Source organism: Myotis lucifugus, unplaced genomic scaffold (assembly GCF_000147115.1).
Source record: "Myotis lucifugus unplaced genomic scaffold, Myoluc2.0 scaffold_131, whole genome shotgun sequence".
NCBI lineage: Eukaryota > Metazoa > Chordata > Mammalia > Chiroptera > Vespertilionidae > Myotis > Myotis lucifugus.
In genome coordinates, this window is record NW_005871179.1 from 823,668 (window position 1) to 839,683 (window position 16,016).

General features: G+C 43.7%; 1 protein-coding gene across 9 annotated transcripts in view; it reads left to right on the forward strand.

The window, feature by feature from the left end:
• The window catches only part of KIAA0319L (KIAA0319 like), a 113,767-nt gene that overhangs the window by 86,159 nt on the left and 11,592 nt on the right, over positions 1 to 16,016 (forward strand). For all 9 annotated transcript variants that reach the window (XM_006094177.3, XM_023758469.1, XM_006094178.3 and 6 more), the window contains 8 exons: positions 1,285 to 1,417; positions 4,505 to 4,733; positions 6,764 to 6,887; positions 7,494 to 7,626; positions 9,602 to 9,750; positions 11,053 to 11,204; positions 11,565 to 11,703; positions 13,363 to 13,522. In XM_006094177.3, the coding sequence (XP_006094239.1) occupies positions 1,285 to 1,417; positions 4,505 to 4,733; positions 6,764 to 6,887; positions 7,494 to 7,626; positions 9,602 to 9,750; positions 11,053 to 11,204; positions 11,565 to 11,703; positions 13,363 to 13,522 (1,219 nt within the window). The remainder of the gene's footprint in view (positions 1 to 1,284; positions 1,418 to 4,504; positions 4,734 to 6,763; positions 6,888 to 7,493; positions 7,627 to 9,601; positions 9,751 to 11,052; positions 11,205 to 11,564; positions 11,704 to 13,362; positions 13,523 to 16,016) is intronic.

Sequence of the window (16,016 nt, forward strand, 5' to 3'; positions counted from 1 at the left end):
CAGAGGACAGGAGAGGATCTCTGGATCTTTGCCATCGATCCTGGCTATGTGTGTGTAGGAGGTTTCAGGCCTATCATCTCACCAATATTTGCTTGGCTTCTCCTGAGACCCATTAAGGCCCTGTTACCCTGACTATCTTGGAAGAGGGAGCCACTGCTTTAGCAGAGGAATCTCTAGCAGTGTTAGACATTTCATGTAGATAGTTCTGACAAGTGGAGGCTAGAAGAATCACAGGCCAAGAGGTAAGAGACAGGACAGGAAGAGGCACTTGGGAGAGTGGTAGAAAGATTCATATAGTACCATTTCATTTTATATTTTTGAATAGGTCAAAGTTAAATAATATGTAAAGGTACAGGGCAAAAGAATCTCTACCATCCCTGTCTCCCAACTATCCAGTTTTTCTGCAGACAAGCAATGGTATTATTTTATGTATCTTTCCAAAGATATCTTATGCATAGATAAGAAGATGCATATACAGTCTTTATGATAAAATAGTATGTACACTGTTATGTACAATGCCTGTTTCTATATGTTGGATAATTTTTCTGAATCAATATGTGAAATACTTTATTCTTTTTTTCTTTTAACGATTACATAGCCTTCCATTATATGGATGTACAATTTCATTGTTTGAATATATACTTGTTTTCAGTCAATCTCTACTGATGACCATTTAGATTATTTCTGGTCTTTCACTATTACAAATAATGTTACTGTGAATAATCTTGTAAGTATGATGATGAACACATATGTAAGGATATCTGTAGGATAAATTCCTAGAAGAGGAATTGCAGGGAAAAGGGTAAATTTTGCCAAATTGCTCTTTACAGTGGTTGTATCAATTTATGCTTCCACCATGACTTAAGAAAGTTCCTCTTTCTCCACACCTTTACCCATTTATGTGTCATGAAACTTTGGTCTTTACCAATCTGATAGGTTTAAAAATGGTATCTCAAGTGAAATTTAAATTTGCATTTCTTTTAAGTGAGATTGAGTATCTTTTCATGCATTTAAGAATTTTTTATTTTCCTTTTCTTACTCAGTAACTTTTTAACCAGAGTTGCCTGTGTTGGAGTCCTTGGAAAACTATGCAGTGGAATAGTCATAGAGAGGCAGAATGACCCAATATTCATAGGGAAGAAATAATCTGGAGAGATAGCCTGTAATTTCATGAAGTTTCCCTGGCCTCAAATCTCTATAGGTAGTTGCCCTGATTTGTGTAAACTGAGTAAGTGCTGAGACCAGGCGCTCTCATGTTGTAACCGATGTTTCTTTATGATCAAGAAAGCACTGATGATGATAAAATCGTCAGGTACCATTGGGAAGAACTAAAGGGACCTCTGAGAGAAGAGAAGATTTCTGAAGATACGGCCATATTAAAACTAAGTAAGCTCGTCCCTGGGAACTACACTTTCAGGTAAATTTAGGATCCTTCAAGTTTACCATTGGCCTTTATTTTCCTTATATGGGTTCTACATTCTTGTAGGAGTAACTCTGACAGCTACCAGTTTAATTGTAGAGTGGTTGAAAATATAGCCTGTGGTTCCATTGATTCTTTGAGCCCTAAAGTAATTGTGGTCACAACACAAATAACTTTTTAGGGCAAAAGCCCTTGCATAATAGATTAGGATCCACCACAGTTAGTCCTATTCAAAGTCTTATCTGGCAGTTCTCCAGACATTTTTAGGATTTCTGTCATTAAGTGAAAGGACCCGTCTTTCTTTGCCTTTTCTCAGGAATAATCTAGCATGAACCTACTATCATCTTGTCTCTTCCCTATGGGAAATGCTTCTTCAATTTATATCTCAAAACCTTTACTTTTAAAAAAAATATTTTTTTACTGATTTCAGAGAGGAAGAGCGAGGGAGATAGAAACATCAATGATGTGAGAGGATCATTGATTGACTGCCTCCTACAGGCCCCACACGGGATGGAGCCTGCAACCTGAGCATGTGCCCTGACCAGGAATCGAACCGTGACCTCCTGGTTAATAGGTCAATACTTTTGACACTTTTTGTGGTTTATTTGAATATGAGTTGTAGGATCTTTCTCTATTAGGGCTTTTTGGAGAATTTTATTCAAAGACAGTCCTTTTGGGAACTAGTTTCAACATTCTAGAATATGATTAGTAAGAGTGTGAGGCTGACTCTAGAGTAATCCTCCTTATATTTGCACAATTCCTTGTATGTTACAAAGTACTGTATCATCCAAACACCATATGTACATGATACTGTCCTCATTTTATATCTGAGAAAAATGGGGCTCAGTGTATTTACTAAACTGCACTGAATTACAGATTTTCTAACCCCCATGTCAGGGCTCATTCTACTCTGTTCCTTGACTTGACCCATATGTATTTTGTTTGCTTCCTAGAATGCTCTTCTCAGTCTGTTGGAGTTCTGCCTATCCTTAGGGACCTACAGTTTTCTGTGAGGCTCTCTTAGATCCCTCCAGAGAGGGGAGAAGGTTGTACTCAGTGCCCTTATGCGGTGCCTACCACGGTGCAACAGCTTATTCTTGGGTGTTTGTGTCCCCCACCAGATCTGATATTAATCAAGTTTTAGACACTACCAGAGACATAGTGATGAATGTCGTAGCACAACACCTACGATATAAATACATATGCAGGTTCTGACTTAGCATCACTGTCACTGACTCAAGACTTCAGGAGAATGAAAGGTAGTTGCCATTTTACAAGGTTGAAGCCTTTTCATTGGCTTAAAATGGAAAAGTGAATTGATTTTTCTTAGATTTCTAATATAGGAATTTTAACATTTATGGGCTTAAATCTGGGCTAGGTTGATGTTTTGAAAAATAACCACTGGTTTTTGACCATTTACTATGTGTTTAGTACTGTTCTGAGCTCTTTGCAAGTAGAAGGCCATTTAAACCTTATAAAAATAATATAATTACTCTAATTTTATAGATTAGAAAATTTAGGTCCAAGAGGTTAAGTAACTTGCCCAAGGTCACAAAAGCAGTCTGAGCTTTTAACCAAGGTTAAAAACAGCGTTTCAGATGGATAGGATATTAGGGATCTATTCTTTTTTTCTAAGCCTCAATCTATGAACTGACGGGGTTGAGTCTGATTAGCATTAAGGTCCAATCTGATTCCACTCATTTTTCCTCTACCGTGCTTCTACATGGCAGTACACGGCAGTATCCTTTTTCCCAGCCCTGTGGTCAGCTGCTATTTGTTTCCAGGATTCTTGCATGTAAGCCAGGGACCGAGGTGAAAGTCAGTAATGGGCAGCTTCTATTTTGCCACCTATCTATAACTTGCTTTTATTCTGAAATAGGAGATAAATAGTGTATGTAAAAAACTGAAAATAGGAAAACTGGAAAAAAAGGAAACTTCTGTGGATTTTTCTTCTGATGTTCGTTGATTTGCATGTCTACTAGTATGTGTCTGATGTTTTTGTACTCTTTCTCAAGGCTGTAATACCAAAATCCCCTTCAGACCATAGGAAAAGGTGAGGCTGTGGGGGAAAAAACCCACAGGTGCCTGGCTCTGTCTGTGGCTGCTGGTGAGATTTAAGCAAATGACATGTCTTTTTTATGCTTTTTATCTTTCTATCAGCAAAATGGAAGGAGCCCAAACCTCCTTGCTTGCTTATGCTCACATTTTGAGGTGGTAAGAGCAGCTTTAGGCTGTTCAGCTGGAAGGCATCATTTTGGGAAATGCCCTGTTCTTATAAATGAACATTATTTTTCTCTTTCAAATCCTGTTTCACACTGGCACAAACTGTGAGACTGTTGCATAGGAGAATTCATTTCCATCTTGGGCTCCTGTCTTACCACAGCCAGCCCGCTTAGTCCATCTCAGAGGCTGTCTGCTCAGAATGTCCATTCCTGTGAGTGTACATAGCCAAAAAGGATGGTGGGGAGGAGAGCCTGTTGTAGTCAGAGCACTAGTTAATGTAGTGTCTCTGTGCCCCATAGGAATAGGGACCAGGGACTCGCTCTTAAGACTAGCTTTCTAGGCTTGGGAGTCAGAGAACTGGGCTTGCATCTTGGCTCAGAATGGGGTGCTGGGCAGGTTACTTAGCCTCTCTAAGACACTTGTAAATTGAGATTGGTAATTGCTGTGAGGGCTAGATCAGACAATGCTTGTACGGTCCCAGCACACAGACACATGCAGGCAGCAGAGCGAAACAGCACTGGAGACACACTGCCTGGACTCAGGTCCTAACTCCACTACTTTCAAGCGTGGGCGAGTTACTTGACCTCTCTCTGCCTTAGACCCTCATATGTGTAAAGAGTAAAATGAAGATAGGACTTTATAGAGCTGTTGTTTATTGAGTTGTAAACCACTTGGAACAGTGCCTGGTCCACAGTGAACCCTTAGTCAGTGTTAGCTTCTAGTATTACTCTACCTTTCTGAGAGGAATGGTAAGAATTGGTTACTAATTAGTAACCCTTCCACTTTGGTATTTCTTATTCTTGATTTTCAGTCCTCTTATGTTTCTTCTTCCTGATTGCACTCCTCTCTCTGCCCTAATAGTTTGACTGTAGTAGACTCAGATGGAGCTACCAACTCGACCACTGCAAGCCTGACAGTGAACAAAGCTGTGGATTACCCCCCTGTGGCCAATGCAGGCCCCAACCAAGTAATCACCCTGCCCCAAAACTCCATCACGCTCTTTGGGAACCAGAGCACTGATGACCATGGCATCACCAGCTATGAGTGGTCACTCAGCCCCAGCAGCAAAGGGAAAGTGGTGGAGATGCAGGTAGGAGGGGAGAGTTTCTGTCTTTTCTTGCCCAGGGGAATTGGAGCTACTGGACTGGTTCACCTATCCAAGGCTTGTTCTTGCTGTATTTTAATGACCAAAGTCAGATTTGTGCATAGAATATTTGAATTTCTTTTTAAATCCAGAAAGTTTAAGGAGCCTTTAATTAACATACTATCAAAAACCTATATCTTAAATGTTTATCAGGGGAAAAGACTGGATGAGAAATGGTAGCTGCTCTAGGATGATTCTAGAGCAGGGGTCCTCAAACTTTTTAAACAGGGGGCCAGTTCACTGTCCCTCAGACCGTTGGAGGGCCGGACTATAGTTCAAAAAAAAACTATGAACAAATTCCTATGCACACTGCACATATCTTATTTTGAAGTAAAAAAACAAAACGGAAACAAATACAATATTTGTATTTGCATGTGGCCCGCGGGCCGTAGTTTGAGGACCCCTGTTCTAGAGAGTCAAACTATTTAGAAGCTGCATGGGTGTGAATCTTACAAATTGGAGTAGATTGCCCAACTAGGTGGTGAGCTCTTCTCTGCAGATATTTAATAAGAGACTAGATCTGTCACCACACAGGTAACATAAGTAAGTAAAGAAAACTGGATGGGGCTGTGGTGAACCAGAGAACTTAATCCCTGACTAAAGGGGCCAGCTGCTTCTCAGGCCCAGCTGGCTGTGGCCAGATGGAAGTGTGCTCCCATTATTATCAGGAAAACATAAATATACACCTTTATGTGAACGTTTACAACTTTTAAGACATATAGGCCAAACAAACTGTCTGCAAGAGGCTGTCAGGTTTTCCCACTATTCTAAAGTTCCTGCATTGGAGTTTGTTCTAAGTTATATGTAATGTTCCTTGTGACACTCAGGAGTCTATGTTTCTAGATTTGAGGCATGACTTAAAGCTCACATTTCACCTGGGTTTAGTTTAAGTATTGTGTTGGGTTTATCTGTTGCTGCAGAATCTGCACAAATCTGTAAGGGTCAGCGTAGCGTTACATAGCATCTGGAATTGCTGCCATGTTTTATTGAGCGCTTCATTAGGATCACTGTGCAGCCTTCGTAGGAAGAACACTTTTAAAAATTGTGTTGTTATATATTCACTAGAGGCCCTGTGCACGAAATTCGTGCACGGGGGCGGGGGTGTCCCTTAGCCCGGCCTGCACCCTCTCCAATCCGGGACCCCTTGGAGGATGTTCTAAACCAGCAGTTGGACATCCCTCTCACAATCTGGGACTGCTGGCTCCTAACCGCTTGCCTGCCTGCCTGCCTGCTTGCCCCTAACCGCTTCTGCCTGCCAGCCTGATCGCCCCCCTAATTGCTCCCCTGCTGGGCTGATTGATGCCTAACTGCTCCCCTGCTGGTTCAGTCGCCCCCCAACTGCCCTCCCCTGCTGGCCCGATCGCCCCAAACTGCCCTCCCCTGCTGGCTCAATCGCCCCCAACTGCCCTTCCCTGCAGGTCTGTTCGCCCCCAACTGCCCTCCCCTGCTGGCCTGATCTCGCCCCCAACTGCCCTCCTGCTGGCCTGGTCACCCCCAACTGCCCCCCTGCCGGCCTGGTCGCCCCACGCAGCCTGCTATTCAGTCATTTGGTCATCCCTCACTAACCCGCTGCTGGCCTGCTGTTTGGTCGTTACTGTCACTGTGATGGCATCCTGGATAATTTACATATTCCTCTATTATTAGTATAGATGGTCTTCTTTCTGCCTTGGGTCTTAGAGGGTGATCTTGGTTATCTTTGTACACTTCCCTATACTCCCCTCCCTTGTGAGAGCTCTGATTTTATTTGAAGCTGCTTCTGTGTCAGGGAGGGTTGTTCCCTTTAGGGGAGAAACTTTTTAACAAGATGTCCCACAGCATCTGATCCAGCATTCACTAATTTTGCTGAATTCTAGGAGGTAGTAGCCTAGTACCAATAGATTTAGAAAACTGGGTAAGTCTCTTAGACCCAAGCAGGACTTAGCGTATAATGTGATTCTGGGAGGCTGCTTTTCCATGGTCTGTATTTCTATATCCAGGGTGTTAGAACACCAATCCTGCAGCTCTCTGCCATGCAAGAAGGAGACTACACGTACCAGCTAACAGTGACTGACACAATAGGACAGCAGGCCACCGCTCAAGTGACTGTTATTGTGCAGCCTGGTAAGTTCCAACCTTGAGGTGCAGGCTCTTCTATTGGCTGGTCCCTTTAACCTTGGGGAGAAGAGGGTTTGGATTCTGAGGTGTATGAGGGAGCAGTAGGAGGCGCCAATCCACGGAGCCCCTGGCAGCTTCTATTGTCCTAGTAACTTCTGTTGTTCATTCCCCTAGCTAGAGAGAAAGAGTACTTTACAGCCTCAGCTTATCCCTTGCCCTGGGCTAGTTAATTGCCTCCAAGGGGACATAAAAGGTTGAGTCTCTGCCATCCCAAATCCTATCATGTATCTTTTAAGGACCAGCTTCAAGCCTACTTCCTTAAGAAAGCCCTGTTGTATCACTCAGACCCTTTCCTTTGAACTCCTAAAGCATTATATTTCCCATTTAGCATGGCATTGTAACTTCATTAGGTTCTGCCACGTTCTTTCAGAAGTGTTCTATTCTGCATTGTGAGTTTCCTGATCATACCCCAGTAAATATCTGTCCCACAGTCTGACCATTCTCTGGGCAGAGAGGCAGAGTCCTCATGGCTTCCCAAATATATGTACCAATGGATCCTCCCCTCTCCCAACTGGACTGCCTGCTTTTGACCTGTATGTCTCTGTCTTCTAGAAAACAACAAGCCGCCACGGGCAGATGCAGGCCCAGATAAAGAGCTGACCCTTCCCATGGATAGCACAACCTTGGATGGTAGCAAAAGCTCAGATGATCAGAAAATTATCTCGTATCTCTGGGAAAAAACACAGTGAGTATTGACACAAAGCCTTACTTATGCAAAGACTCCAGACATTTGCAGAGCAAGATTTTACTTATTTTTTTTTAGTGTACTTGCTGTGCCCTGACCTGGTGGCTCAGTTGGTTGTAGCATCATCCCATACACCAAAAGGTTGCAGGTTTGATCCCCATTATGTATAGAGGTCACTGGTCGATGTTCCCCCCCCCCTCCCTTCTTCAGTCTCTAAAAATCAATAGAAATAAACAAATTTAAAAATCAATTAAAATATTCTCAGGCAAGGATTAAAAAAAATTTTTTTTAAGTACTTACTTGCTCTTGTTGGCTTATTCGAGGGGGCTGTGACTGAGAAAGAAAGGTTTGCAATGCCAAACTTCAACACTAAGAAAATTATATAAGATAATTTTTGTAAGAAATAAAGAATGCTTACCATCAGCTAGTCCCCAGGTAGTATTTTGCAGTCCTGGTGCTTTTACAGGTGTAATCCATCTGCTGAAATGTATAGTTTAATTACACTTGAGAGGCAGGATGGAAGGGGTAATGGAGCAGAAAAATACTGTTTCTCAAAATTAACTGGGTAAGGCTGGCAGGGGGATGGGGCAGAGCAGCTATCAAGGAGAATTGAAAATTCATCTACAAAATGAAAGCATTGCTCTATTACTATATCCTTGAAGACCACACTTACCAACTACATTAGCCAGAGGAGAAAGGCAGTGACCAAATAATACTAATTAAAATGGAATCACCTAATTGAACCATTCCTGGCTCTCACAGTTTCTTTCAGCTCCTTTAAACTATAACAACTGGAACTCAAAAGTAGTGAAAGAATTCCAAGGAAGAATTAAAAGTTAAAAAGGAGTTAATTTCTCTGTTTCCAGAGGTAGCAATCATAGAACAGACTGGGTGTTTTGTTTTTGTTTTTGGTCAGGGGCATTAGAGGTGGATGGGAAAGGGCTGTAATTGGACTACAGAAACTACTTACTATTGGTGAGTTGGATTCTAGAAATTATTTTTCTCAGCTCTTGTTTCTATCTTTTGGAGAACCTAATCTTTCTTCTTCAGCCCCATGTGTTTTAATTATAAGTATTGAAGATACTAATGATGAATCTTTTGGTTGAGTTTTATTCGTGTTTACAGCAGAAATAATGCTTATTAGCAAGCTTCATTGGGGAGAATCTGTTTCAGGAGGGGCTATTAGAGTCAGAGGTCATAAGTTTAAATAGCAAAACAAAACAGAAAAGTCTACAGATTTCTTTGGTTGTCCTGTAGTTTTAAGGAAAGCTCTGGGGCGTTTTGACCCTTGAGCAGGACTCAAGAGTGTGTGCAGCGTTGTGCCTGGGTGTCAGCACACAGCTCACTCGCCTGCTGCAGGCTGCTGAGTGAGGCCTCAGGGGAGAAGGAAGGATGCCCGGAGTGCCAGGTCCCCTGTGGTCCCTGTCTGGGAGCTGGCGGGAGCTTTGCTTTCAGAGCTACTAGGAAGAGGATGATTTTGCCCTGAGAATTCCTCTGCAGCTTTGGCCCACTTCCTTTGTCTGACTTTTCAGCAAGAGTGAGTTTGGCATATGATTAAGAAATGTGTTTTGCTTCTTTGCTGGCAAGAGCTGGACCAACTACTGGGCCAGAAATACTTTTCAGAAACATCACTATGAAATCATTCTTTTGATCAGAGACCTGCTTAGAACACTTTCTTCCTTTTACAAACTGGAACAGCGAAGAGTTCAATGTTCTATCTAGAAGCTCATATAAAGGATAAAGTTAAATCTGTTTGAAAACTGGTGAATGGAATTTTCTGATCAGCAGGTAGCCTGTATTGTGGGGCCAAATGACACTCTGTCCAAATGGAATATTTTAAAATTTGTCCTCTCAAGGTCTGGGAAACAATAGTTCATGTCTCATCTGAGGCAATAATTGTCTGCACCTGCTGAGTCAGGGACAAGAGAGCAGCAAACGGGTACAACTCCAGCCTCTGGTTTCTCTCTTTGTCCAGGGGACCTGATGGGGTGCAGCTCGAGAAGGCTAACAGCAGTGTCGCCACTGTGACCGGGCTGCAAGCGGGAACCTACGTGTTCACCTTGACTGTCAAAGATGAGAGGAACCTACAAAGCCAGAGCTCTGTGAATGTCATTGTCAAAGAAGGTACCTCCCTACCTCGGGTTGGTGCAGCAGCCTCAGGATTAGATAACTGAGGAATTCATCATCTCTTGTTTGGCTGCAGAAATTGATTTAGAGACAGGGTGTGGGGAAGAAAATTGGGGTAAGAGCAGCTGATACTTGCTTTTTTAAAACAGTCTTCATTGAGAGTGGTTGTAAGGTGATTTTTCATTTCTTGCATTCCCCTCTCTCCCTTTCTCCTTTCCTTCGTTCTATTGAATAGGGAAAGAATTACGTTTTTTTCCCTTTGCATTTTTATTTTGCCTCTGCTGCTAAGTCCTGGGGTTTCTGTGACTCTCCCACTAGCTACAGTGACACCTGCTGTCAGACTTCAGAATGACTGTCCTGCACTGTAGCTTTCTGTGCTTTTCCTGTGAACCTGCACACTGAAGCCAACGTGAGACAAGAGTTGATTTGCCTCGCTCTGGTTTGCAGGCTCATGATCAGTAATGGCCTCGAGAGAGGGCTCTAAGCTGACAGTAGGAAAAACCATCAGATATACAGATGCCCTTCATTTGCAATATCCTGAGCTCAGTAAACACTAGAGAGTACACACCTAAGTAAACAAAGCTGCAGGTGGGGCCCAGGTTGAGAGGCCTCTCTCTCCTTTTTCTCTATTAAAGTACTAAAGAAGGAATCAAAGAAGATGCTCAGAGAATAACATTTTAACCCATATTTTAAAGAGAATTTGTGGTATCAGCTGGATGAAACCTAAACTCCAAGGCTTTAATCCAGCTGTGGGCCTTTGTTTCCAGGTATCATAAACCTCCAGAGGACAGAAATGGGTTCCTTTCAGGGAGGCTGCCGTGGGAATGTAGGAGGAAACTACCCTTGTCCCCTCTGTTGTATGGTGTCAGAGAGCATTTCTCTCTCCGTGGCTTTAAATCTACACCTTTAGCCCTGGCCGGTTTGCTCAGTGGTTAGTGTCAGCCTGTGGACTGAAGGGGCCTGGGTTCAATTCCTGCCAAGGGCACACACCTCAGTTGCAGGCTCAATCCCTGGCTCTGGTCAGGATGCGTGTGGGAGGCAACCAACCAGTGTCTCTCTCACATCGATGTTTCTCTCTCTGTCTCTATCCCTCCTTTTTACTCTCTAAAAATCAATGGGAAAAATATCCTTGGGTGAGGATTTACAAAAAAATAAAAATAAAAAATCTATGCTGTGAGTTGCTGGCATGGATAGACTCCTGAAACAGTTCTCCATTTAACTCCCCATAAACATTATAAAGAAGCATTTCTTTTTTCCCCCTAGAATATTATATGATGTCAATGATTTCTCTTTGCTTAGAAACGAACAAACCACCTATAGCCAAGATAACTGGGAATGTGGTGATAACCTTGCCCACGGACACAGCCGAGCTGGATGGCTCCAAGTCCTCAGATGACAAGGGAATAGTCAGCTACCTCTGGACTCGAGATGAGGGGAGCCCAGCAGCAGGGGTAAGTGTGCCAGGGGCTGGAGAGCAACACATGTTCCAAGGGGTGAGATGGGAGAGGAGGCTGAGCCAGATGGTCTACTGTTTTAACCAAGTGGTTCCTTATATCAAACCTGATTGCTCTCTGAAATCCAGGGAGGTTAAATGACTTGCCTAGGGTCACTCTGCAAGCTAGCGTGGCACAGGGTGAGTTTCTCTTCCCTAATCTGAGCAGCCTTGGGCTGCAGTGTTATTACAGAGCAGAAGCTGCCAGAGGTGAAGCAGTCTAGCTCAGAGGGGGCTTAGTGGTGACAGAGCAGCAACGGAGTCCACAGAAGGAGTTTGTTTTGTTTTGCAAACATAGCCATGTTATTCAACCCCATAGGAGGTGTTAAATCACTCTGACCACCACCCTATCCTCTTTCTTTCCAACCTGGTCGAGGGAACCTACACATTTCATCTGAAAGTGACTGATGCGAAGGGTGAGAGTAACACAGACCAGACCACTGTGGAGGTGAAACCTGGTGAGTTCATTTAGTGATGAGACTGAGTGGAATTGCTGGATAAGCCAAGCAGGGCCTCCGTCCTGAGACACCTTCTCCCCAGCATGGACAGAGCCAGATTTTTTAAAAAATCTAGAAACCCCAAGCTGAAAAGTCCTTAGAGTCTGTCTGTTCCAACATTACCTCTCCTACCCACACAGGAATATGGACCTCCTCCTACTCATCTCAGATGGAGAAACAGAAACTCAGGGTGGTTGTGTCAGAGCCAGGCCTTTGTGCCCAAGTCCAGCACTTCCTGCTCTCCATGTGACTGATGGGAGAGGGTACCCTGGGGATCTGAGCACAGGAATAACTTGAGTCATGATGCCTCATCAACACCCAAATGCAGAAAACATTTATTTTTATAAGTTGAGCCTCAGGCTTTTTCTGACAATCCAGGGAAGGTAAAGTAACTGGTGTCCTTTACATTTTTCAGGTTTGCAGAAATAAAATTTCTTTCTTAAATAGAACCATGTTTTTATTTTGCTTTGAGGCTAATTTGGTTTTAGAGAGGAAGTGAGTGTGGAGTGGGGTAGAGCTTGATAAATTTCTGAGCATCTGATGAGGAGGGATTAACTTTAAACCCGCTCTTTATTATCTAGGCCAAACCTGTGTATCGGTATCTTAGATGGGAAGGATCTTGGCAGGTCTTCCAGTCCTTGTCCCATATCTCTGAAGGACGACAGCCAAGTCACTATAAAGTCTCTATCCTCAGTGGATAGAGCATTGGCCTGGGGACCAAAGGGTCCCGGGTTCGATTCTGGTTGGGGGCACATATCTCGGTTGCAGTCTCCTCCCTGGCCAGGGCCCTGGTCAGGGCACAAGCAGGAGGCAACCAGTCGATGTGTTTCTCTCACATTGATGTTTCTCTGTCTTTCCCTTTCTGCTCCAATCTCTTTAAAAGATCAATGGAAAAAATATCCTTGGGTGAGGATTAAAACCAACAAAAAATCTCTTCTGTATTTAAAATCAGATCACATTGTTCACTAATTGTGTAAATTATACATCAGAATAGGCAAATGTTACATTCAAGTGTGTGAATAAAGTATTCTGAATAATCACTGAACTTCCAAGTGTAGAACAGTCTTTAGGACATAATCGAAAGGAAAGCACAATGGTTCCCCAGTTCTCAGTTGTAAAAACACCATGTAGCTGTGTGAGGTGGCTCTAAGGAAATCCTTGATTCTGGGATCCTTGTGCCGGATTTCTTTTGTGTTGACTGTTTTCAAACCTACAGGGCAGATGCATTGCCATTATTGATAAGAAGGTTTAGATGGGCATTTTCCCTCCCATTGTTGTAGACAAGTCCCTGAAAATCAGATGTGGATCAGGAGAGGTTGCTAGATAAGCCTACCCACCCTGAAGAGTTCAGCAAAGCCAGTTGAGGAGAGGCTTTCAAAACAAGTGTTTCTCTCTCTCTCTCCCACTCCCTTCACTAAACCCTGTTGCCTCCCTGATCCCCCCAGCACCACATGGTGGTAATTCTCAGGTTGACATAGGGACCAAGAGTCCTTTCGAAGCTCCAACACCATTTCTGAACGCTCTCATTCCTTCCTCTCCTGTGCCAAAGCACATGCACAGTGGTGGGTCTGTGTTACCTCTCCTGCTTCTAAAGCCATGACTGATCCACATGCTTTCCAGATCCCAGGAAAAACAACCTGGTGGAGATCATCTTGGATGTCAACGTCAGTCAGCTGACTGAGAGGCTGAAGGGGATGTTCATCCGCCAGATTGGGGTCCTCCTGGGGGTGCTGGATTCCGACATCATTGTGCAAAAGATTCAGCCGTACACGGAACAGAGGTAGCTGGGCAATGAATGGGGGGAGAAAAGAAAGACCAACGCCTCCTCCCTCTCCCCGGGCTTTGTGACTGAGCTGAGAGATAGTGTGGGTAGATAGAGAAGAATGGGCTCTCTGACCAGGAACCACTCGTGTCCATTTCTTTAATGAGCTCCTCTCTTCTGATATGTGTCACATGCTCTGTGCTAGACACTGCTGCAGGGTGCCAGGGCACCAGGTCAGAAGAAGTCCGTTATGTTTGAAGGCCAGTCTAGTAGGGGAAATAAGTAAACATCAGTACAGAGTGGGTTTGACAGAATGTGTGGTATCGTGGAGGCACAGAGGCAAGGGTAAATAATTCTTCCGGAGGTTGGGGTAGGGGATAGTCCAAAGATTTTTCCAGAAGTAAAACTTGCATTAGTCAAGCTTAGGGAAATCAGGAGGGAATTCAGAATGGGGGAACAGCATGAGCTGTGGTCCTATGGTGTGAAAGCACAACAATCCCTCTGGAAGAAATCACAGGTTCAGAGAGCTTACTGGGTCCCAGCATGTGGTGGAAGAGAAGACTGCTGTGTAGACTGAGAATAGTCATATGCAAGTCAAGAAGTTTAAGTTTTGGGCTGGAGAACTCAAGTTAGTTTGTTTTATGTACCTGAAGTTTTTGTTTTGTTATTAAAGCAAGGAGATTGGTTGTTGTTTCATAAGGGAGTTCAGTAGTGTGAAGGCTAGACTGAAATACAGAGACCAAAGACTGGGAGACCAATCAGGAAGCTTTGGAGTAGTCTAGTAAAAAGGTAATAAAACCTGAATTAAGGTAGTTGCAATGGAAGCAGCAGAAGAGGAGAAGAAACTAAAAAGAAATTAAGGGGTAAATCAACAGGACTTGGGAGACCCTGTGAGGTATCAAACACGAGGCTTTGGGTTTGGATGCCTGAATAGATGTGAATGCCATTAATTGAGATCAGGGATACAGAAAGAATCAGTTTCAAAGAAAAGATACTAAGTTCAGTTTTGACTGTTTAACTTGGTGTGTCTTATGGGTTGCATGGGGAGATGTTTCATCGGATAGTAGCAAGTATAGGCAGGAACTTGGGTGGAGGAATAGCCGGAGAGAGGGAGTCTGCATCCGAGCAGGAGTCAAAGCCATGAGGACAGATGAGACACAGGGGGAGTGTCAAGAGGGCTGAGGACAGAGCTCAGGAAAACCCATATTTAACGAGGAAACAGAAAGAAGAGGCAGCAAAGGAAAGTAAGAAATAGCAGTCAGTGGGGTGGGAGGAAACCAGGTGGGGCTGGTCTGCTGTAAGTTTAGGAGGGAGGGGGAGGGGGGGCTGCCAAAGGATTCAGATGCTTACAGAGACGCAGGTGTGGTAAGAACACATTTTACTCAGATGTTGGGGGACAGAGGACAAATTCATTTTATGGTTTGAGGATACAGAGATGGGAAGTATAACAACTCTTTGAAGAGGTTGGTGCTGAAAATAACATGGGGGATAAGATCAAAAGAACACCTTTAAAGACAGGAAATACTTGAACATTTTTACAGGCTGAGGCGCAGGTGCAGGGAAAGTAGACGGTGATGTTTAGAGGGTTGTAAAGGGACGTAGGTCTTGGGGACTGGCCCCCATCGAGCAGGAACACCACTGTGGAGATAGAGGAAAGGAGGGAAAATGTGCTATTAGGGTGAATTTATAGGTAGAGAGGATGAGGCTTGAGACCATTGGTGCCAACACCGTGTGTGTCTTCTCTGAAACTGGAGACAAGGCCTTCTGCTTGAGGAGGTGGGAATGAGATGGGCAGCATGAGGAAAGTGCTAAAGGTTGGGGGGAGCGGCTCCAGGAATGGGTGCTGGCTTGAGCAATGTTGGTGTCTCAGCCAAGGTGAGAGACAGGTGAGAGCAGTGGTTCCCAGAATCACCTGGAGCTTTGATGAACATCATCACCCGAGCCTCACCCACAGATGATTTCACTTGGTCTAGAGCAGTGGTTGCCAGCCGGCGGTCCGTGAGGTCCGAAAGGTTGGCGATTGCTAGTCCAGAGCAGTGGTTCCCAGCGTGGGTGGGGCACACGCCCCACAGGGGGGCAATTTGACTTTTAAGGGAGACAATTTGAGAATGAGTTATTAACAGTGAATTTTTTGCATTTCTTATGGTTCCAGGGGCCTCATATACAGTATATAAATATATATTGTGACATATTTATGCATTTCACTTCTATTATATGATTTGAAACTTTATTTGCTATTTTTTCATATCACTTCATATTCTTAATGTTGTTTTTAACAATTTCTTAGTGATTTCTTCCTCAGTACTTCAACTGTCCTTTCGTTCTTTTATTTTTCTCTTTCATGGATGCCATGTTCTTTGGAAGCTTGTTTAGACCAAGTTAATGGCCTTTTAGGCTGCCTCTACGTCAGTGGTTCTCAACCTTGGCTGCACATTAGAATCACCTGGGAATCTTTTTAAAATCCTGATTTCTGGGCCTCATCCTCCGGAAATTCTGTTTCTTTGTTACTAAT